We start from the raw sequence: 23,850 nt of genomic DNA, 5'->3' as shown, positions 1-23,850 counted from the left end.
CAGAGAAGCAGGCATACATAATGGTGTTTTTATTCACCTTTAACTTGGACTGCAGTTATCTCAGTTTTTAAAGTTAAATTCGGGCAGCAATTGAGGAAAAACAAAACAAAACAAAAAACAAATAGTCCCTGTGTGCACAAACAATGCAGCTTTGAATAATACATGATAAGTTTATTTCATATTAACATGAACAGTAAAAAGTGGACATTTGATGGGATTTTACTTCAGGTCCTTTTCTTTATTCCTCTATTGTGTCCTTTTTGCCAGTCTCTTGTCCCTCAAATTGTGGATACTTTGCCTCGACGTCAGCCCAGGTTAGGTAACCGTTTGCCAGGTCACGAATGATGGCAGGAAGTTCAGAGATCTGCAGGAAAAGTCACAAAGACACATAAAACGTGAAGCCATCAGAATCAAGTTGCTTTGCTGGATGCTTAGGGGTAATTTTTACATCAGCAACAGAACAGGCACAAAGTATCTGCCTGCAAGACCATTTTTTGGGGAGAAAAGCCATTAACTAGGAGAACATCTTAAATGACAGTCTGTGTCACCTCAGCAGACTGCTCAGTTACGCAGGGTGACCACCCATAAGAGAAATACAACTGTCACTGTGGTGGATCACAGCGGGGTTCATCCCTGGTGCAGTTATGTTACAGTTGTGGAAGGGAAAGAAAATAATACACGCATTCAAAAGATGTTGTAAGCCAGGATTTATCCAGGCCCTTTTTGCTCTAAGATCAGCATAAAAGAAGCTGCCAATTGCCTTTTCTTTGCTCCTCATAGCACACTGGCATGGTGGGAAGGATGGGCTACAGAAACTGGAAAATTTGCAGAAATTGAAGGGTAACAAAGTCCCATCTCTGCTGCTCAGCAGCGAGAGGACATCCAGGTGACGCAGTGACAGATGGGTGCCCTGAGGAGCTGGCACTGCCTGTGACATCGCACCAGACCACAGCCAGCTCTGCAGCCCCAAGCAGTGCAGGTGCTTCTGTAAAGAGCACGAACAATTCAGCCTTGCGGATCAGTACTGACTCCTCCTCCTCCAGCAGCCAAAATGCGTTCCTGGTGCAGGCCAGGGGGATAAGGCCACGACAGAGGTGCTGAGAAGGCACATCCGCAGCTCTGAGCAGGTTTTGCTCACAGGCAATGAGACCACCATGGGGAGCTTTGCTGTTCCAGTCTATTATGGCTGTACTATCACAGCAAGCTTAGGGCAGATTCATCAGCTTCACTGGTGCTGCACAAGCAACACGGTCAAGAAGCTTTAAGGAATTACATGTGTGTTGTGCTCTGCCAGCCAGCTTGCAGTAGGCAAAGATCTTATGCCTTTTGGTGCCTGTGGACTCAGAGCTCTGGCTTTCATTTACTCAGCAGCCTGCACTCTGAAAGCAGCACCTAAAGAGCAGTGCAATCAGCACAAAGTGTGGCTTTCAAGTAAGGTCAACACCTCTGCATCCCAGGAAAACAAGCGCCTCTCCTTGCTTTAGCAGCAGGGCTGGCATCTTCTGTTTGACCAGTATCTCTTCCCTGGGGATTTCTCAGAATAGCTGAATTGCCTACAAGAGCTGGAGGCAGCTCTCACATAGACCAGTCAGTTCTGATTCACTGCTGGATCAGAAATAGCAGCTAATGCTCTTCCTGAGCACCTAAGAAACCATTTGGCTCTGTCAGCAGCCACAGCCTTTACCTCGGCTCGGATCTGGCGCATGGAGTCGCGGTCTCTCAGGGTGGCGGTGTGAGGTGTCCGGTTAACGGTGTCGAAGTCGATCGTGATGCCGAAGGCCACGCCAATCTCGTCAGTCCTGGCATAGCGCCGGCCGATGGATCCGGAGGAATCGTCCACCTTGTGGGAGATGCCGTTCCTGGTAAGTGCTTCAGCTGCAAGAAACAGAGGGGATCACCAGGACTCGTTACCTACTCAGCAGGGAACATCCTAACAGTGGCCTCCCACATCCTCATGGCACTACCTGAACCAAGGCACGATGCGTTCTGGTTTCAAGCAACATCAGAAGCCCTCATTTTTATTTTGACAGAAGATCTCACATTCCAGTCCCTGCCAAGACTACAAGCTCAATCCCATCCCACAGGTACACTCCTCCTCTCACAGCTCTCCATATCACATCACTCGAATCTCACCCAAAGAGCAAAGTCACTGACTTCTTCAACTGTGATTACAGTCCCATGGGTCTGCTTTTGCTCAAAAACACGCCAGCCTTACATGTCCAGCATGCAAAGGCGAGGTCCAGAGCAGAACTGATGCCGACAGCAAAGCAAAAGGCACTGTCTGACATGCAGCCCATGCTCCTATCCTTCACTTACTCACTTTTAGATGGTACCAGAGAGCATTTTGACAGAACACATGGAGGCTCAGCAGCTCTGGGACCAATTCAATAAATCAGCTGGCCAACAAGAGCAATAAAAGACCTTTATTAGAAAAAACAAACCCCAAAATAAACAAAAAAGCCCACTGCTCCTGACAGCTTCTCCTAAGCAGCAGGAAAGATTTATTTTTGTCACAGAAGGAAAAGAATAAACCTTTGACATTGCAGGAAGGGCAGGGAGCTGGATTTTTTGAGGCTAGACTGAAGAGTCTGATAGATACCCAAAGCTGACTGATAGCAGCCAACTCAGCTGTTTTAGTTTGACCTTTACACAAATTAGAGCCGTGTGATCCCAATGCTGTTTTCTCCCTACAGCACTGAAGAAGAAACCTCTCTTCCCAGTGCATATCCCCATTGGAGCCACTTACACAATTCCTTGACGAAGGGCATGAATTCCTGATTCTGGCTTAGAGGAAGAACGGAGCACTTGAACGGCGCTACAACAGCCGGGAAGCTGAAGAACTGAGGAAAAAAGAAAAAGCAGAAATAAACACAAGTGTAATGGTTAGGCCAGATTCTTAGAGGTGAGAATAAGCTCAGACTGGGGTTGGAGGGAGAGAAATAGCTGTTTTCTGTAAGACATCAGCATTCAGGGCTCCAGCAGTAACACCTCACACTGCTGAAGCAAGGTTGATTTTCTCCAGCTGTCCTCCACTCCCCCCTTCCCTCCTGACAGCCAAACATTTCCTCCCACCAAAATAGGGCTACAAGAGCTCTTCCTGAACAAAGTGAACCCCATTTGGATTACAGAAAAGTGAAGGGTAGAGAGGTCTTTCCAGGAGATTTACTCCTATGTGCAGTTTGAAGGGAAGAGTTCTCACAATCATCTCCCTCCCTGCTTGATTCCCACAGACTCCACACACACATGGAGTGTATGCAGCCAAAAGGTTTTCAGAACCCTCCACAGACACCCTCAGAGAAGAAAAATGTGTCAAAAGAGGGGAAAAACCTCATATTTCCTGACAAACAGCAAGGCCTGTAAGGGTACAGAAGTAATGCAATTGAGATGTACCACAATACAGAGCCCCCCAGGCTACACAGTAAATGGGTACTAGAAGGAAGGCAAGTCCAGTATTTTAGATTTCATGAGCAGTTTGTGATTGAAAGTCAACTATGTCCTAACTCTGGGCTCCTGAATCCCACTTCCCCCACTCAGAACCACATCACACCCTGTGTCAACCAGAGACACTAAGGAGCACTGTCATTTTTCTCTTCTATAAGCACGGTCTGGCAGCCAGCAACAATGAACAGGAACCAGCATCAAGGTTACAGCCAGCTTCCCATGGGCAACCAGCAACGGTGCAAAGCAGCGCAGTTTGGGCACTGGCTGGAACAAGCTGGTGCTCTGTAACACACACTTCCCTCTGGCCTCTGCTACAGCAAAGTTTCAGGCCAAGATTTTAGGGGTACCCAGAATCAGAGAAGATTTCAGTTCATGGGGGACTGAGGAGACAGCCGGTCTATTGTCCATCTTGCTGCACAGAACACAACTCTGACTCCAGGAAAAGCAATGAGGAGAGAGGAAACAAAACACTGAAGAGATGCCTTTCTTGGAGTGATGGGACGTTGCCAAGGGCGAATCCAGAAGGAGGAATTTCTCACCCCCTTTCCAGTAATACAGTGAGAGCCTCACGCACACACAGCCCCAGAATGCTCTCAGTGCACATGAGTGACACATACACTGGCAAAACCAGCAATTCAAGAGCCCACCTGGGCTTTCCCATCTCCACTGTGTATTGTGCAGGCTTATTTTAGTCCTTGCCTTGGCTGTCAGGGAAAGGCAAATGCTTGCAGCTGGGTTTAAGCTGAGGCCCAGTCACAGGAAAGCTCACCGTTCTCTGCTCGTCTCCTTCTCGGATGTGGAATGTGTGTTCAAACACTGTGTACATGATCCTCCCAATACCAAATGAGGGCTCAATTACATTTGGGATGATTTCTTCCACTGGAACACAAAAGAACGCACATCATCATTAAAAAAGAATTTATACACAGAAAAGAAGTGTTTTCTGCAGCTGCCTTTCTGCTCAGAAGTTCTGATTACAAGTAGCTGAGTACATGGAAATAAAAGATTAAACATTTCTGCTCTAAATACAAATACTTGAAGTAGAGATTTGGACTTAGCCCATGTACAGAAGGTATTTAGGCTGTAAGTAACAAGTCAGAGCTCCTTCTCTGGCCCCGAGAGCGAACAGCACAGCACAACTTGCACCCACACAGATAAACCCTCTTCCACTTCACAACGTCCAAACTCCCTGTTCTCCATGCCCCCTGCAATGCATCATGAGAGCAGGAAAGAACAAGGATCAACCAGTCAGTGTTTGCAAAAATTCTTGGAAGACGTGATGTGCTACATTATTATACACCCGTCACTCTCCCCAGTTCTTATTGCCCGTCTGTCAAAGAGGCTTTTTCCTCCTTCTCCCTCTGTGTATGAAAGGAGCTCAATGGGCAGCTGCCCCGCTCAGACAGAGCAGCTTTTCAGAAAAAGCTCAGACAGCAACTGGAGAAGAATCAACAGGCATCAGCTGCTTTGGAAAATCAAGGGTAGCATCCAGTTCTCCAGTGCTGCACCCTGACTCGCCTCCCACTCTCTGTGCCTAGAGAACAAATCCTCCTCAATTAAGCACCTGGGGTGGGACTTTACCTTCCAAAAGGATGGTCTTGTTTTCTCTGTGTGCTGACCAACCAGTTTTCAAGACAAGAGAGGGGGTAAACCATAGGCTTTGCCTCCTGCTTGCAGACAGCAGCCAAACTGTCAAATGTATGAAATTAAAGAAATTCCAGCAACTGGCGTTCTACCTGCTGGCCCCCAGCAATACTACAACAGCCAGCAGCTGCAACTCTGATTCCTTCTTTGAAGTTGTGACAAAGCAAAGCCTGGCACAGCAGCAGCATGTGCTGACTGAAAGACACCTGGACACCTCAAGGGTTGAGGATCTGCAGTTATAAATACAATCTGCACATGCTACAAGTTTCTCTTCTCTTTCCTAGGAGCATTTATAATGTTCCCAACCTAGTGCAGGATGATCCAGTAGTTACAGTATGAACTGGGGAAAAATCTACCTCAGTCTCCAGCTCTGTCAAAGACTTCCCAAACGACCTTGGGTGAGGCGGTTACAGAGCTGGCTGGAAAGACAAGACTTCTTTGAGGAACTAAATCCATGCAGTTTCGAAAGCTATCTTCTAGCCCCATTTCCCACATCAGGATAAAAGCTCTGTGGAGATGCAGCCGCTGGCCAAAGCTGATGTGATTATCGGCTACCAGAGGAACTGACTGGACCTGTCAGCTTAGAGTCTGGTCAGGACAGCAGCCTGATGAGCTGGCAAATGCCACAAGCCTTGGCTCTGAGGCAGCAGAGTGACAACAGGAGCTCTGAGCACAGAGATCTGCCCATAGCGCTACCAACAGACTGCCACAACCCATCTGCTGCATTGCAATGGACTTGAACATGAAAGCTGCCAAAGGTGGTGCACCTTCCCCAGCTCCTCCATCACCACAGCAGCTGGTTTTTAGCTCCACGTGGGACCTTATAAATCCCAGAATACGCAACTAAAGCGGGATTAATATAATACACTGCCCAAAGTCTATTAAATGGGTTACTGACAGACCAGGTGAGAAGCAGGCAGACAGGCCTGCATCAAGGGTCACTGGAATCCCACTGCTGCGCAAAAGCCTTCCAGCTCCTCTTAAACTGCCACAGTTCTTATGCCACAGGGGACATTACTGCAGTTTTCCAGTTCCTTAAGGGGTCCTACAGGGAAACTGGGAAGGGACTTTTTACAAGAACGAGGGGAATGGTTTTTAACTGGAAGAGGGGAGATTTAGACTGGATGTTAGGAAGAAATTCTTCACTGTGAGGGTGGTGAGGCCCTGGCCCAGGTTGCCCAGGGAAGCTGTGGATGCCCCCTCCCTGGCTGTGTTCATGGCCAGGTTGGACAGGGCTTGGAGCAGCCTGGGCTGGTGGAGGTGTCCCTGCCCATGGCAGGGGTTGGACTGGATGAGCTTTAAGGTCCCTTCCAACACAAACCATGCTGTGATTCTATGGTACGATACTAACAGGACAATCCAACTAAAAGTTCACATTCAAAGTGTATCCTGATCTGTCTCTTGGTTTTGATGATGAAACAAGAAAGAGAAAAATTTACCATGTAATGTTTTCTGAAATCTCTTCACAGTAACCATGTCCTTTGTTAATTTAAAAGTTTTCCCTTCAGTTTCAACAGTGAATTCCCTGCAAAGGCAAAAGAAGTCACTTAAAAACTATAGCAATAAACAAACATGTTATATTTCCTTAATTGCATCCAATGGTTGACTTTAAGTGTGGGACGACAGAAGCCAGGGCAAGACCCAGAGATCAAAGAAATGTGGCATACCTACTAAAAGAAATATACGTTAATGCTAAAATTACTACATGGACATTAAAAGCAACCATTTTCATGATCACTGTGAATTTAGTCATGGTTAACAGCCTGAAGCAAACTCAACTAGGAAACAGAAGACTCTCAGGATGAAGCATGTACATCAGAAGATAAAAAAGGGAAACACACAAAACAGGCACTTGCTGCAGACCTTGTATCTTGCTCAGTGCACGGACTCCTCATGAAAACTGAATTGTGTCGGCAGGTACCATGCATTTGCACAGATACCAAACAAAGGGGAGGATACAGCACAGTTATTTATTGCTTATTTCTAAAGCTTTTGATATTATAGTCTTTAACAACTTTCTCTCGCTCCTTGGTAACTTCAACGGGCGCACAACACTCCTTGCAGAGGAAAACCTGGGCTGTATTGACCTTCCTCACTTACAGGAAGCAAATGTCTTTATTATTATGCATCCTAACAGAAAATTGCTGCTGTAAACCCGAGTGCTTCGCATCATGGATTTATACAAACATGGTTATATGACAAGCAGGTCTAACCCACTGACACTGTCAACATGTACTCAGCAACAGTGCCCTCCTTGCTGAAGCATTCGGATTGGCAAAACAAAAACATGTTTAAGCAAAGCACCTGCTAATCACCTGCATTTCGGCCCAATACTGAAGTTTATGAAGGCTTTACTATGAAAGCAGCTACAACTGGAGGCTGATTTTAAACACAGCTATGATGTGCAGTCCACCATCAAGTCAAACCCAGGATATTGCTTATAATTCATCCATTGAATCATTTCAGTGGGATTCTGGATGGACTTAGTTCACTTCTTTTGGTTGAAGAAAATGTTAAAAAAAAGATGTAAACGTTACCATTCTACAACGTACTCATTGATCCTACACCTTGTACCATTTCCAGCAGGAAATGAAGTTTATATTTTTAGTATTGCACCATCAACCCTCTAATAACTAATACAGCTGTTTGCCTGCTTCAGCCAAATCTGACAACTGTAGAGATCTCTGACAGTTCCAGTTTCTGCATGTGTTAGGAATACACGATGAGAGGTTGAGAAAAAACATTCAAACTGCTGCCCAGTAAGTCAAAGGCTGTGAGAGGTCCTAAAGTATATCAATAAACAGTATCCTATACTTACACAAGTGTTGGTTCTCATTTAAGTGATTATTTTGTTCCATCACTCACATAGTTATTTGATTAATTTTAAAATTAAGTTAAAAGCCATCTGCCCAGTCCTGGCCAACTCTCAACCCAGAGCAGGGAAGCTGATAAACACTTCCCATTTCACTGAGGTGTCTCTCTTATGGGATCTTCCTACTAAAGCCAGGAGCTCATTCCAGCACAAATAAACAAGTATTTGAATACCATGAGTACACATTTATGTGCATACATCAAGAGAAGTGTTGATGGATGACCAGCAATGACTGAAACATTTCAGATGATCCAGACTGCTCTTCAGGTGGTTCAAATTAAAACAGCAGCACCCATCAGAAGTGTCAGAGAAGGGCACCACACACACACAGCCAGCTCACCCTTTCTCATTGAGCAGCTGCTCCATCTCCGTGATGTAACACTCGTCACACATGGAAAGGTATTCCATCACCACCTTCGCGTCCTTCTTGTAAGCTTTGCCAATGGCTCCCTTATTTGCCTCAAACTGAACAATGTTGACTGTTCTGTATGTGGCAGTTAAGGAGTTTGAGATGACAGAAAGCAGGGCCTCGTTCTTTCACTATGCTAAAGCCAATTGCTACACAACACAAGGAAATCTTCTCTGCTCTGATTAAGGAACTTCACTCCAAGAGAGGAAAAGAACAATAAAAAAAATACTGAAAGGCAGAAGATCACAGATTTTGAAATACAACAACTTTCCTTACAAGTACAGCCAGCAGAAGAGCCATAGAATGACATGGAGTAACCTGGTATAGCAACCTCATGTTCACACTTGAATTGGGCTTCACAGTCAAAATAGAGCCCAGCGTTAATCTAGAAAAAATCCAAGCATAACAGTAAATCCCCTTCGCCCACTTAAGTCAAGTCACCCACATGCTCAGTTCTTTGCAGGTGACTTCCCAAAGTCATGCTGGTCCGTAGCTCTAGGTTTCCCTGTTAAATTTACAGATGAAACTTAAAGTAAGAGCTGCACAGCATATCACTGTCAAACCACTTCTCACTTCAAGGGAGTCTGTTTATTCTGAAAGGATATAGGTTCTTTGAGAGGCTTCTCAGCTATAAGAGGAACTTTGGTGGCGCGGGCATGGCAGGAGAGGTCATAGCAGGAACGATCAGCACAGCCAACGATCTCAATCCAACCCTGAAAAAACAAAAGTGGAAGCTTTCACCAACTCACTTTTTTGTCCACTTAACCATCAAATATGTTTATTCGCCCTTAAGCCCTCCCTGCTCCCATGACTGTTTTTTCTACATAATTAGCTCTGTTACACCAAGCAGCCCTCACTCACCAGTTGCTCCTTCATTTGAATGATTTCATTTGTTTCCAGAGGAAACGATCAGTTATCTAACCAGTGCCTGCGTTCAGGGCCAGGTTTTCCACATGGCTTGGCAGAACACAGCGCCATGCCAATAGCTCGGGGCTGGGGCCAGAGCACACAGTCCCAGCACTCACATGCTACAGGCACACGAGACATCATGCCTTTGGGGCTTTACTGCTCTATAAATACGGAATAGGCAGCAGGCAACCAGCCACAGAATGGCCAAAAGCTCAGCTTATGAGCTGTAAGATACAGATCACAGGCGAGGGAAGCACTTCTTTAAACATCTCAGTGTATGGCAAGGAGGAAACTCAAAACACCATTCACACACATGGAACTGGATGAAGCCTTTTAACACTCGCAGCAAATACAATCACCATCTGGATTTTCTTAAAGACAATCCTGCATAAGAAAAGGCACATCAGTTGCTTGCCATTCACTCTGTCACATCAGGATGGACATACAGGCAGCCAGATACTGCGTGGTTTTCCAGTCTGCAGTGATATAGCAGGGTGTCAGAAAAAGTATGTGAACAGAAGAAATCCCTGTGCTTGAAAAATCATGGTGTTCCACAACATCTTGGGGAATTTTTAGACAAATTAAACTATTAGGTTACTGCAGCCACTTCTCAGAAAACACAAAACACAGCTTCATGTAGTAACTTTACAAAATGGATTTTTCAGCTTACTCCATCAGCAGTTAACTTCCTACTTCCGAGTGCTGCAAGTTGGTATAAACATATTCTGGTCAGAGTTAAGTGACAAACCAAAGCGTGAGTTTAGCTCACAAGGTGGTTTTGTCATGGGACTGGTGTCTTCATTTCTGGGTTCAGCTGTTGGACATACGGCTCTGTGAGCCTTGTCCTGATCCATGACAAGCCCTGCAAAGTTTATTAATCTTATTTACATGGTGTGGCCCCATGTCCATCTTGCTTGGGGCTGGCTGGGAAAAGAGGCCATGAATTATGGTCGTCAGCTATCTACATTCAGAGGAAGCCATTCCTTCAGTCATTTCTACAAGGCTTTTCTATGTGAAGACAAATCACTCATCCAAACTGCAGGATTTTTTTGTGTCTCATCTTAAGTTGGGTAGAATTTTCCTGGCTCCTATTCCTCTAAGTGGCTGTAATGAAATCTCACTAGTGATCAGTGTGCTTCAGCTCCTTAAAAGGAGAGGAAAAAACCCCCAACAAAACAACAAACAAAACAAAACAAGAAGCTCCTGGGAAAGGCTAACCAGGCAGAAGAACATGTGCTTTACTACACGTAAGGGAAAAACACTGAAACAACTTTTTTTTTTTTTAAACTCAGATTCATCCCAAAAAGTAGATTCTGTACTCTTGAAGTGGGAAATGACTTCATAATCAATACATTCTAGTTACTACATCTTCCAAGACATTTCTTTTGAAACTATCATTCCAAGTGATATATTTGGCTGAGACTGAAGAAGCTGAAAGCTCTCCAAGAAAATCTAAGACGAGTCTAAGTGCCTTTCCTTTAGCTACCTACTGCTGGTTTATCTGAAAGAACAAAAATGACACATTCTTCAAAGATCTGACCAACAATACAAGAGAAAAACAAAGCACTCAGCAAAGCCTGAACTGAAAAGGTCTTCAGGAAGATAGAAAAAAATCCTTGGGAAATTTTTCTCCCAGCCCCAGCTGCCTGAACTGGCAGGAGTGAACTTATTTCTCACAGCTTGGAAGTGGGAAAGGAAGAGCAAGCATTCAAGCAGGAAGGAATCTGCCCTGGAAAAACACCTCCAGCAAAACAAATCCTTCCCCACTGCTGTTACAGGGGTTACAATCATTGAAAAGCCCCAGGCGTTGGTTTCCTTTAATTCTACATGAAACTCAACCAGTGAAAAGTCTGCAGGAAACTTCGGGCTCCAGCAAAAGAGTCTGAAGCATGAATCTACAAAGAAGCACGAACAGTTCATAAACATTGTGCAAGTCCACTGCAGGGAGCCGACCTGCTCCTTCAGTCTTGGATACAGAATATTTCCACTGCAAAGTGTGTTCATACCAACGTGGGACTGGACAGAAATATCAGACTCATAGTCCTAGTTTTTAAAAAAAAACAAGAAATAAACTGGAGCCCTTTCCTGCACTATCAACAGATCTGACAGCGAGTGCCACTTGCTGTTCTGCTTTGCCACTTACATACGATGTTTTGGACTCTGCATCCCAGCAGTCACAAGCGTAATGAGCCATCTCATTCTCCATATGCTGTCGGAAGCGCAGCTTCTCCGGGGATACACCGACCTTTGTAAGGAAGAGGTAGATTCTGCCAATGAAGTAACCGAGAACGGAGTTATTGATCACACCCTGGAAAGGAAAGCAGGAAGAAAAAAAAACCACATAGACATTAATTCCTAAGGAAGCAAAGTCGTGATTTGCTGTACTTCTGCAGACAACCTGACATGTTACAGACACGACTTCTTGCAGCTGCTTGTGATAAAGTACTCCCCTGAAACTACTGCATCTTTTCACTGGCAGTATCTCCATTTGGACAAAATAAGAAGTTATTATTACTCTAGAAGTCATCACTAACTCTCTCTGAAGACTATCTACTTGAAAATACCCAGCTGTATGCAACAGAGCAGTCACTGGTATTACAACAGTGCATGGGAACTGCAGTTATGGGAACTCAGGGAACTCAGAACCTCCTAACAGCCGTACCCTACAGTTCACAGTAGCAATACAACACGGGGTGGTATTCATTTTGTTGTTCATTTTGGTTTGGGTTTTTTTGTTGTTTAGGTTTTGAGAGGGGCAGTGTTTTGGTAGGTTTTTTTATTTGGGGTTTTTAGGGGGTGAGGTGGAGGAGGTTAGCAAACCTATTCATTCATAATCTGTCTGCATGGATAATCAGGTAGTGAAACCCCAGTGTGCAGGCCAGCAGCTGAGTATTAGATTCCCAGCCACTGCTGAGCGTTTGGCAGATATCAGTATTCCTTACCATTCCTCTCCCATTAGCTAAGTGTGAAGCTTAACCTCCACCACCTGCAGCCTTTCATTACTGATAACAAGGACCACACTTGGATCTCAATCACGCTGATCCACTGAAGAGAACTGACTCTTAAATCTGGGAGCAAACCCCAGCTGGCACCAACACACAGTTTGTAACAGCCTTCAGAGCAATATTCAAAAGAGCAAGCTCCATGTGCTTGCAAGAGGAACATTACCTGTTGGACAGCATCTCCCAGCCGCATGATGTGGGCAGACTGCCCACTGACCTGGGCCTTGGAAGAGTACAGGAGGATGTTGAGATCTGCCACATTCTGAAACTTGGGGTGATTTTTCTCACTGGGATCCACAAAGTGCTCAATTTCTGCCATGGTGAATTCCCTAAAAGAAACACGAACCACATGTATTAAATATTTTATGTGATAGCCACAGCCCTTCTAATAAATGATTACACTTTATCCACTCACAAGCAAGTCAGCAGTTTAAAAACACATGCAAACCCAGAGCCAAGGCAATGTACAGACTGGAACATGAACCAGTCTCAACACTGGGTTTAGCTTCACCTTCAAATTCCTAATAAAACTTTCTACAAATTCATCTGGAGATCTCCAGGCCATGGGTATCACCACTGTGATTCAGAGCAGAGGATACCACCTTTGGAAATACTTCCAGAAGTTCTCTGGAGCTTTTCCAGACTGCTGAAATGCCCATATTAGAAGTATGTATTTCCTATGGGGTCAATGAAGACTAATCCACTGATTAATTCAGTAGCCTTAGCTCATATCAGAGGTGCCCAAAATAGCCAGGTAAAGAATTTCTTGAAGATAATGATATTGCTACACAGAGCAACGGTGTACATTCTCTTCTAAGAGCTTGACTTTAATAATCTATACTCATACATTGATTCTTAGTCTTCTTGCTGGAAATCACTTTACATTGAATTACCTTATTATCAAGAACCTCTAAAAAAGCTCTAGGTAATCATTAACTTTAAATCGCAGGCATCAGGATGCAATTTGCTATGATACCATAATAACACGGTCTCCAATAAATGTGCCACAAGCATATAATTTATATCTGACTGAAAATGCATTTCAATGAGAAAAGTTCTCATTTCCAGATGTGCCAGAGAGAACGGGAGGACTGAGAAGACTCCAAAGAGTTTCTTTAGTGCTAACAAAGCCACTGCCTCCCAGTGACATTTATGACACCAAATGCATCGGTTACCAAGTTTACAACACATACTGCCTGTGTGTACAGCAGAACCACACTGACTGTGCTCCTGCACCAAATCACATGGAAAAGACTTCTGTTCAAAATAGTTCAGTTAAAATACAGAGCTTACCCTTGCTGAAATGCAATAATCATTTTTACCCTGACAAAGTTTTCAAATTAATTCTCAAAAACCCTAAGCTTTCCTGCTTCACTGATAGTGAGACACAAGCACATGTCTCAAGTCAGGTTATCTCCTGATAATCAGAATTTTTGAATGCAATTTATTGCAGAACTGCAGAATCTGCAGAACCGAGACAAGGAAACACTGCTGCAAGGTCAATTGCATTTTCATTCCAGATTTTAATTTTAAAGTAAATCACATGAACCTAATTACACACATGAACAAGTAAAGTTGTGTCCTGTAGAGAGCACAGCTACCTTTATTATGTTTCTTTTAGATGATGATGGAAGCCAGGTTTTGTTAATAAAATTTTTCAATCTAGGTGCTTCTAATACAACAGCTATTTCAGAGCCAGGCTAAGACAGAATTCTGTAGTGAAAACTTTAACTCCTGAACCCTCACACTCACAGGCACATCATTAGGAGTCCTCTGGGAGAAAGCACTGCAGTTAAACAATCATGTACAAATGCTAGAACAAAAGGGAGCTGCCACCTGCTCCCTGGTACCCTTCTGCTGAAAGAGGAAACGTGCAGTACCTCACTCTGATAAGGCCGGAGCGGGGTGAGATTTCATTTCTGAAGGAATTTCCAATCTGGGCAGCAGCAAAAGGCAGTTTGCCTTGGTTAAACTCCAGAAGACGTTTGAAGTTGAGGAATATTCCCTGTGCAGTTTCTGGCCTCAGATAGCTGAAAGGAGATGGGGGAGAGGTAAAACCAGGAAGATAAAAAGGGCGGGGAAAGCAGCAAGAAGAGAAAAGCACAGTTACTACAAAGCTTAAAGGTGGTGCTTTTTCTCTTGAGTCCTTTAACTCCAGACACAAAACAATGAAGCTATTGACTGGGTGGGGGGAACAAACAAACATCAGCTGCAGCCCAAACACAGCACTCCATAGTTAGTCCCAAAAGTAAACTGGATGACTTGGCTGCTTGCTATGTACCCTCTTTGCCTTTCCTATGTCGGCCTGAGCTGTACCAGGCTGCTTACAAGCGAGGATTCTGCAGGCAAACCATGACTATGCCTCTGCTGTGACATGAACTGTGAAACAGCTTTAGTGTGAGGCCCCTACAACCCCCACAGTGATTCGAGATTTCCATGGGTAATACCCCCTACACAGACTATTTCATGTACTACACTGGAGAACATGTATGACACGGATCTCTGATCCCATCCCAGAGCATATGCAAGAATCATACTCTCTGCTCTTCAATATGAGTTTCAGTTTTAGTTTTAGAGACCCCAATTCAAGACAACAGCCTCCACATTTTCACACACAAACTACAAACACCTAGTAAATGATGCTACCACTGGATCAGCCTGCTAAGTAACTTCATCCTGAAACTGGTACACTGAAGCAGGTTCTCCACAGCCATGATGTCGCCGACAACTGGGGACACACATTAACTGGCTTTATGGAAACAAATCCGACCAGCAAAGGCATAGCTGTGATCCAGTCTATTTGTATTTGTATTTTTGTGATTCTGCATCAGCTCCTTCTTTATCCTACATTTTACCAAGAATACTAGGAATGCTACGCTGCCAGAGAAGACTGGAACTGAAAGGCAGGGGAAGGCTACTCAAGAAGAAATTGGGTATTTCAGTCCTTCTCAGACTTCACTTTTATTTCAAGTGACACAGAATACAAAGAAGGGAGAGTGTCAGCAGAATGAGATTAATACCTACCCAGGCATGTTTCCTCCAGGCCCAATGGAGGTCTTGAACATGAGATTGAAAGAAACAGGAGGGGAGAGGTCATTCCCAGTGATGGGTGACTTCACGCTGTAGTTCACAAAGAGATCAGCAAGTTCTTGTTGGCCATAATTGTCCAACTAGTGTCAAAACAAAGGAGAATTATTTTAATTACTAGACAAGATAACAGGAATTAATCACATTCTTTTAATCTGTTACTGAGTAAGATCCACAGCTCTGAATCATCCACCCAAAACATTCCCTTTTAACCTAAATTTTCGAGCAAGCTGAAGTTTGAACCGATGATAGAACAACACACTGCACATCTGCAAACCCATTTTAGTAATATAGGTCCACAACTCAGTCATACCATAGAAAGTCTGAAGTCTAGATAGAAAAACAAGCACTGAGCATAAGAGTGGGTGTAACGCAGAAGAAAAGTCATCAGGACTGCATCACCACCCACCAGTAGCTTCTTGTGAACAGTTCCAGCTAAAACCTGGGGAGCAGTGTGTTGTGAAGGAAAAAAACCACAGCAACGAGAGAGAAGCAAGCTAAAATTTCTGCAGTGCTTTGTCTGCATTCATTTCTCTTTCTTCCACTGCATGAAACACAATATTCAAGCTATGCATCAGATGCTCTCTTGTAGAGCTGTTCTGCATTTTAGTTAAATAGAGCAAATCTGCAGCACAGGGATTCCTGGTGACAGATTTTCTATTTGCTCTGAAAACAGTTTGGTAATGACTGGATGCTTCCACAAATGGGATAATGTCAGCCCCTTCCAGGACCTTACCTTCTCCTTTCTCTGGAAGATGGGAATCGAGCAGTAGTAGAAGCACAGATCTAACTGCAAAACCTCACCGCCCAAAAGCCACAATTTCTGGCATTATTTTATGTACTAGGCTTTTGCATACGCATATATTTAGATGTAGTTTCCAGACATAAGTCTCATAAAGAATCTATACTGAATATTTGATTTAACACTCAAGTTTAAAATTCAATGAGCTGCTTCTAGCATTAATTCTCATGATCCTTCATATATCAGAGGAAACTCAAGAAAGAAGACAAAAAGTGTTTATTAGTAGAGGGATTCCCCTAAAGGATTGTCAAAGTTCAGTGTTGTGTGGAAAACCTGATGACAGTTGCTCGTAAGTTGCTCTTTCTGGAAGAAAATATTAATTCTATGCATGACTCTGGAAGTATTTACCTCAAAAGTCATGAGAAAGAAAAAACCACAACATTAAAAACAAAGTAAGAAAAACAAATAAAAATATAAAGGCAAATGTCTGTACAGCTGCTCAGGAATGTCAGCCTGGAGCACCAACTATTCTCACAGTAAACACAGGAAAAAGTCTGTGCAGGGTGCTGGAGAGAAGAGGAACAAATCTCAAGTGCTTCAAAGCTGAGACAACTTTAAAACACACCAATTCAGTGCTATGAAAACCCTGACAAAATTTCTCATCTGTCTCTGTTCCTTTGTATCATAATCCCACAGTGAGGGATTTACAAAGGTAAATGCGGGACTCAGAAGAAATTGGGTGTGAAGTGGAAGGGAGCAGACCAGCTCTAAGAACAGAGCATCAGTCCTATGAACCCAACATTCAAGGCAATATTATAACAGCAGTAACTCTCCAAAAGAACAGAAGGGAGATGCGATTAACCAGCAAGTTTATAGTACTTGTTAACCAGTATGTTTTCAGTATTTAGGAGCACGCACAGTGTACAAGTATCTCTGAGGTAAAGCTTTCTGAGCATCTTTAAAGACACAGAAGGGACACTGCCTCTGGACTTGGTGCATCACAACTCTGCTGTTACACACACATCCCTGAAGCATTCACCTGCCCACGCAGGCACCTACCTGCGTTAGAACATTTTCCATTTCTGCCTTTTTCTCTGCTGTGCACTTCTTGTCAGACATAAGCTTCTGCAGGTGAGCTGTAAGCAAGAGAAGTATGCAGTGAGTTTATACCGCAACCCCATCACTGACCCCAACCTAAAGCTAGATAATCAGGAGGATCCTCCAGTGTACCTCCACCAGTTGTCTTGCTAGTGTCTATCAGTGTAACTGCACTTATGTCATGAGTGCAACGCTGATCTACAGCTGATAAGCTGCACCAGTTTGCTGTACTGGCATACCACAGGAAAAACAACAACTCCTTATCTAATTTCTTTCCAATACTCATTCCTCTAAATCCAAGCAATGACTTTGTAGTCGCTTTCTCCTTATTTTCCTTCTATACAGACTGGAAATTAAAAGCAACGTCTGATCCTGAGCCAGCAAGGCTAATTTTATCCAAATGCGCTCAGAGGCACGTACTGACTTGGTGCAGCAGGGTTAGACTGCATTCCACTTCAAAGCACAACATCCTCCATGATACAAAGGCAGGCAGCGATGCTGAGCTTTCCCACTCTCATTTGACAAAAGTGAAATGACTTTTTAGTGCCAGTAACAGCAGGTGGCTGTTCCCCAGCTATGGGCTGCAGAAGAGATGGACATACTTCTTCAGTATGCAAAGGTTAGATGGGCCTCTGGGTTTTTTTGAATCAAATGAAAATTCTAATTGAATATTATGAAAACAGCTTTAATCCCAACATATATTGTTCTACATACTTAACTTTCAAGGAAAAGGCTAGAAAACTAGAGAGCACAACCCACTTAAATCTAGAGCAGAACAGTCATTCCTTTCACAGTGGAGTTGTACATGAATAAGTTTTCAAATAGGTTTCTTATTTCTGAGAGTCTTTCATGTGACTTTTTTGTGTATTTTATTAAACAAATTTTAATCAATAACTAGGAAGAAGTGTGATGACTTTGCACAGCTAAGAAATGCCTGAAATCTCTCTAGTATTCCCCAAAGCCTCCTGAGTTACAAGGTGTATGAAAGTCAGCAGCTGCCATGTAACTGGCTTTTCCATGGGGACAGCATGCTCTGTCCCCTTACGTCATCATTACATCATTTCGCAGCTCTGAACAAAAAGCAGCTGAAACTCCAGAAAACCAAGACCAGAACACAGTAGAGACCAGCAACCTTGTTATATAGGGAGTCCTCAGCTTAGACCACACAGTAATTTTCTATGGCCTGATGACACAGGATTTTACAAAAAGGGACCCAACTTTGTTTTTACTAGAAATCCTGTACCTCGTTTAAGACACCACCACATTTGTGTGGAACTGAGAACTTACAGGGTATTTGGTATGGTACAATTAATAAACTACAAAAACAAGTCTGAAAGAGTGGCTACACAAACAGACCTTCCTTGAGAAAGATACTCTTTCCTCACTTTATACCATCACAAGAAATCCCCACTTAGCCTTGGAACAAAACCAAACCTTTCAAGAGATGATCAGCACGAAAACATTCCCCGTTTTTGACATCTTTCACCATGAAGTCAGCAAACTTGTCTACGTGGCCAGAAGTCCTAGAAAAGATGACACAAAAAAAGGAACATGAAAGCTTCCGTCAGCCAGCCACAGGGCTGTGTGATCCCAGGGGACAGACCATTACCAAAGAGGAGTCCTTCAAACTATGTGCCCAAACTGCAGGCTCACTCTCGCTTCACATTATAGCTTCACATTAAGCAGTACCATCTCAGAAAATCTGATCTGTGAGACAGTATCAATGTATTGAAATCTCGTGATCAAAGCAAGAGGTAGATGCAGTTGTGAGAAGTAACAAGTGGTTCAGGTGGACAGATTCCCACTATTTTACACCAGTGATCCAGGAAAACTTCTGTCCATAATGCTGTGACCCAAACAAAGTAAAGCAGTGGACTCAGACTTTCAGTCCAAAGATGGACTTATTGACTTATTTAGCAAACCTGTTGGTAGTCTTAGCGGAGAACCCTGAAGGTGAAAGGGTCCGGAGTCTGAACTATGCTCTCACCCTGGAAGGTGGTCTCTCTACCTGATCTGTGGATAAAAAGAGGGCTTCAATCCACAGGGCTACAGAAGCATCATCTGCATTCAGAGCTCAGTTAACACATTATATTGCCATCCCTCCAGAGATATTGGAAGGATGGTAAAGCAACCTGGCCACTGTCCTAAACCATGACCCAGGTGTCCCAAGTCATCTAATCCTTTTTCTTGACTTCTTGTTCTTTCAGAAAAAAGGATTATGCCAATTTCTTACTTAATGGTACTGCTGGGAGACATTAAGACACTAGACTCACACACAAGTCCCATTGCTCTCCCTGATTTATGGAACAACAGCTTCTCACACTGACCTGTGCACCGATATCTAATTATTTTGTACTGCAATGGTGTATGAAATTGGGTGACCCAGACTCAAGATCCCCGTAGGTAATTTTACAGAAGATTGCAAAAAGCAACTACGACCAGAAATCGCATGCTGCAGAAAAAAAAAGACCCATATTTACTTCAGAACGGGCTCTGGCGTGAGCATGGTACAGTCAATCTCCAGGATTTGCTCTTCCTGAATAAAGTGCTGTCTCCATGCCTGGATGATGTTGTTCTTCAATGCACACCCAACAGGTCCAAAGTCATACAGACCACTGACACCTGCAAAGAGAAAAAGGTCAAAAAAACGGGGTAGGTGCGAGATTGTATGAACCTGCATTGTTTGAATGAAATGCCTTCCCTTCTCAGAGTTTCCATCAGCTGGCTTAAGCCTGAGGTCGTTTTCTGAGCATGAAGCATCAGCTTCTCAGTGCCAAACAGAATATGGAGTGTGACCCACTGCAGAGAGCTTTTCACAGAAAGACCCTGACATAAACGCTGAAAGTAAACTCCATGAAGCCTCTAGACAGACACTGCCCTACCGTGACCAGTACAGTTCAGTTGTAGAGTGCACTGGGGCACCAGGTAATGGCAGAAGCTGAAACTGATAAATACCTGCAATCAACAGCTGTAAACGCCACACTCCCACAAATGGATTACATTTTGTGGAGAGCTTCGTGGGAGCAATCTATCTGAAGGAAGAACCTGAATACAGAAGTGATAATGCACGTGCCAAAGCAATGTTATTGTCAGCAACAAAATGCATCTGCCAATCACCAGCTTAGGCACAGAGATAAAAAGTAAAAACACAAGAAAACAACCCAGAGTATTTATTTTTATATCTTGGGTGAAAAAGCAGTAACTGTACAGGCACTGTGCTGCCTCCATCCACTCCAAGCTGCCTGAACTCAGCTATCTGAAGAGGTTTAACAGCCACATTTGTTTGTCTGTTCAGTAAAGTTCATTGACAAAGTTCATTAAAGTAACAGGTTCTAAAGTTCACGGCAGTTTTGAGCATTATCTTGCCAAGGAAAGCTCAGATAGAGATGAATGGTTACAAGGAAATAAGCTGATCATCACCTTTAACACCAAAACACCCTGCCCCTCTGCAAAGAAACCATCTTCTACCATGTAATGCTCAGGATGTGCGTCCTAAAGCCCAGCCATTGACATTCAGAAAGCAAAAGACAAAATTTGAGCCCCCTCCCCACCTAAAGACTTTGGGAAGGAGGAACGTTTGAAAGGCTTACAGACTCAAGCAGGAAAGTTTAAAGCCAGCTTAAAAAAAATTTTATTGTTTTATATTGCATTAATAAAACATTGCAAGAATCCAGCATTTCACAAAGCCAGAAAGACCAGAACATTAGCCTAAAGGGATTAAAATGCACATTTCTTCAAGTTCATACCTCCATAAATAGAAAATGCTTGATCATAGAAAAACCTCCTTTTCAGGGTGTCTTCCATCTTAACTCTGTCCACGATGTCATCTTTGGGCTGTAAGGCCAGCTCCTGTAATTCATGTAAACCAAGAACAGTTAATATCTCCTGTTTCTGGCAGGAGGAGAAATCCTCTCCACTCAGCACTATGAGTCAAAAGGCTGTAAAGACCATTTTGAAGCAAAGGTGCCCTGCCAACACGCTCATTTTCCAAAGAGGAATGGTCACAGTGAGATTCAAGTGGTTGATGACAAACACGATTGTCTGAATGCAGCATTTTACACACTCGAGGTGGACTCATCTGCCACAACATTCACACAGCCAAGACTGAGCTGGTTATCCTCAGCTTTCTCTGCAATCAGTGGAGAGAAATGGCAATTTCTAAAGCAATTCTTCTGACCTATTTCCCTCTCCAGACTATAAAAAGAGCTTAAAGTGCCTAGCTCTGACTAAAAACATCTGACACTCGGTATATATGGAGCTTTCAATAAAATGTCCCTCACATGAAAGAATTTTTACCATGAAGATTACAAACATCATCATCAACCTTGTGCTCTGCCAAAGTTGTGTATTTAGCTACTTGTGCAAAGAATATCTCTCTGCAAAATGTACGCTTTCACAAACATGGCCCCATGCACACAGAAAACGTAGCTGCAGAGTGCCTAAATGCCCTGACTAAATTATGGTTTACAGCATCCATTATTTTACCTGAAAACTTACGATTTTTGCAACCAACTTCATTAGGGAAGTCATCAGACTTGAAAGATTTTTCTTCAACAAAGACATTTTGATAATTAAAGCAGAGTTAAGCCAAGAAGCTCAATAAATTAATTCAGATCCTCCTAAGTGGCTAACACTATCATTTCGAACAGTCTTTTGGTAACAAAAAGTATTGTATGACCAATCATTTCAAACTTTTCTTTCTTGAGCATCTATAAAGACAAATAAATAGTTTCATTTCAAAAGCACTGAACCTCTGCTGCTCCCACAAATCAGCATAAGCCAAGGAGTAACTGTGCACAAGAGACATAACCAGAGAAACAACCAGCAGCACAGGAGTAACTGGAGCAGGTACAGAATTCTGTAGAGCTCCTCTCTTACTATCTAAAGAGAATAGGTAATGAACTGGTGTTGAAGTCAAAGAAACAGCTTCTTCTATCTGGCATACATTCATAAATATAAATATATTCATAAACAGAAGGCAGAAAAGTGCATGTGTTAGCCTTCAAGGGGAAGAAAGACCCTGTAGAGAAGCAGAATCCTCTGCTGACTTAAGATATGGTTTGAGGACATAAAGCCAAGGAATTTTAAACACTCAACTGCTCTGCCCTGTTCAAAGCTTCACATTCAGAGCCACTCTGCTATCTTTAAGTAGGAATCACAGGGCTTGAAAACCGTAGCAGCAGCTGCTAAAGCTAATGAGCATTCACACTGCTGCTTTCCGCAGAAGTTGAGAGCGACTGCGATGCATTGCTGGAAACTGTCGAGAGAGAAAGACCGTACTGGAGTGCTGCACTCGCAAGGGCAGACGCTGCGTTTGCAAGGTCATTCTTGCACTGACAGGGATACAACCCACACAAATTGTGTAACTGGCACACACGCCTCTACTCTGCATCCTACAGAACGGTGGGGCTCACAGGGATACCAAGACTCCTAACCTGCCTCGCTACACCTCTCCACATCAAGCTTCAGAGGGCTGGGAAACAGAATTGGGAAAACACTCAGAAATTAATTACTCCAGGATGACCTAGCTATCAATCCAGGTTTCATAGCACAGTTCTACACTGAATACTAAGTAAAAATGACATGTTTTTACTTGGGTTAAAGGTGTGCAAACAGGCAGTCGTCACACCACACCTGACACAGAGCACCGTTTGCCTCACTGATTCTGTAGGACAAATTGGGTCAATTGGTTCCAATTCAGGTACACTCACAATCTCACAGTAAGTCAGTTGCAAGCAGTGTTGTATTTATTTATTTATTTATTTACTCACTTATTTTTAAGCATACCACCAAAGCACGACTACAATCATTTTTATATGAAATATACTCTATAAAGAACATCGCAGTTTCCTGGATGAATTTGTACACCTGAATGTTTTTATGCTTCAGGAGTTTTTTTTGTTGTTTGAGTCTGAGAGTGGAAAGAAGGGGAGGGATGCTTGCAGAATAAGGAAGTTTATTTTGACTTGTTTACTGATCTAAAGACAAAACAAACTTGAAGTTCCATCATTTCATTTGCAGAAAGACTTTTCAGAGCACAATCACATCCAAAAAAAGGGCACAATTTCAATACACCCCTCACTTTAAGACTGAGCAAAACCATAGGCTATTTGAAACATCTCCAAAAACTTTGTTTAAACTGTAGCAAAGAAAATGCTTTCTATAGAAACATGTTCTATGCCAGCCTGGGAATTCAACTGCTGCACAAAGAATCTGAAGATGAAACTCACTACAGTGAACAGCATGACCTCTCACTGTGCACAAAAAAATCTATACAGTAAATGAAGATTAGCGACACATACAATGAATTCCAGCTTTGACTACGAACAACCTGAACTCATATTTATTCAGTCACTTGCTGTGATCTAATGCTAACAGCTACTGGCGTAGCAGATAAAGCAGGGAATTGCCACTAGTTAGAAACTTGCAAACCATTTCAGAAGTGATTCAAACAGTCCACCCCGCTATGAAAAAACCAATGAAGTTGAGATTTCAAGACTTTTCAGACAAAACTGTGGAAGTCTAATTTAATTTCCAGACTCACCTTTGCTTCTAGGACCCTCTTCCGAGCTTTGAGCTCTGCTACAGCTTTGTCTATATCCACCTGGGGAGCTTTCTCTTCCTTCAGCTTCCTTACCAGCTCTCC

General features: G+C 43.2%; 1 protein-coding gene across 1 annotated transcript; it reads right to left on the bottom strand.

The window, feature by feature from the left end:
* GARS (glycyl-tRNA synthetase) lies at positions 1-23,850 on the bottom strand (the record flags this gene model as incomplete). Its single annotated transcript, XM_010184073.1, has 16 exons — positions 1-364; positions 1,685-1,875; positions 2,747-2,840; positions 4,211-4,320; positions 6,525-6,610; positions 8,298-8,443; positions 8,972-9,079; positions 11,419-11,583; positions 12,444-12,606; positions 14,158-14,307; positions 15,302-15,447; positions 17,166-17,242; positions 18,639-18,727; positions 19,685-19,826; positions 20,951-21,053; positions 23,749-23,850. Coding segments are annotated over 16 exons (1,998 nt in total), but the record flags the coding sequence as incomplete, so codon positions are not given.

Source organism: Mesitornis unicolor, unplaced genomic scaffold, assembly GCF_000695765.1.
Source record: "Mesitornis unicolor isolate BGI_N332 unplaced genomic scaffold, ASM69576v1 scaffold3615, whole genome shotgun sequence".
Taxonomy (NCBI): domain Eukaryota; kingdom Metazoa; phylum Chordata; class Aves; order Mesitornithiformes; family Mesitornithidae; genus Mesitornis; species Mesitornis unicolor.
This window is presented reverse-complemented; position numbering and strand designations above follow the sequence as displayed.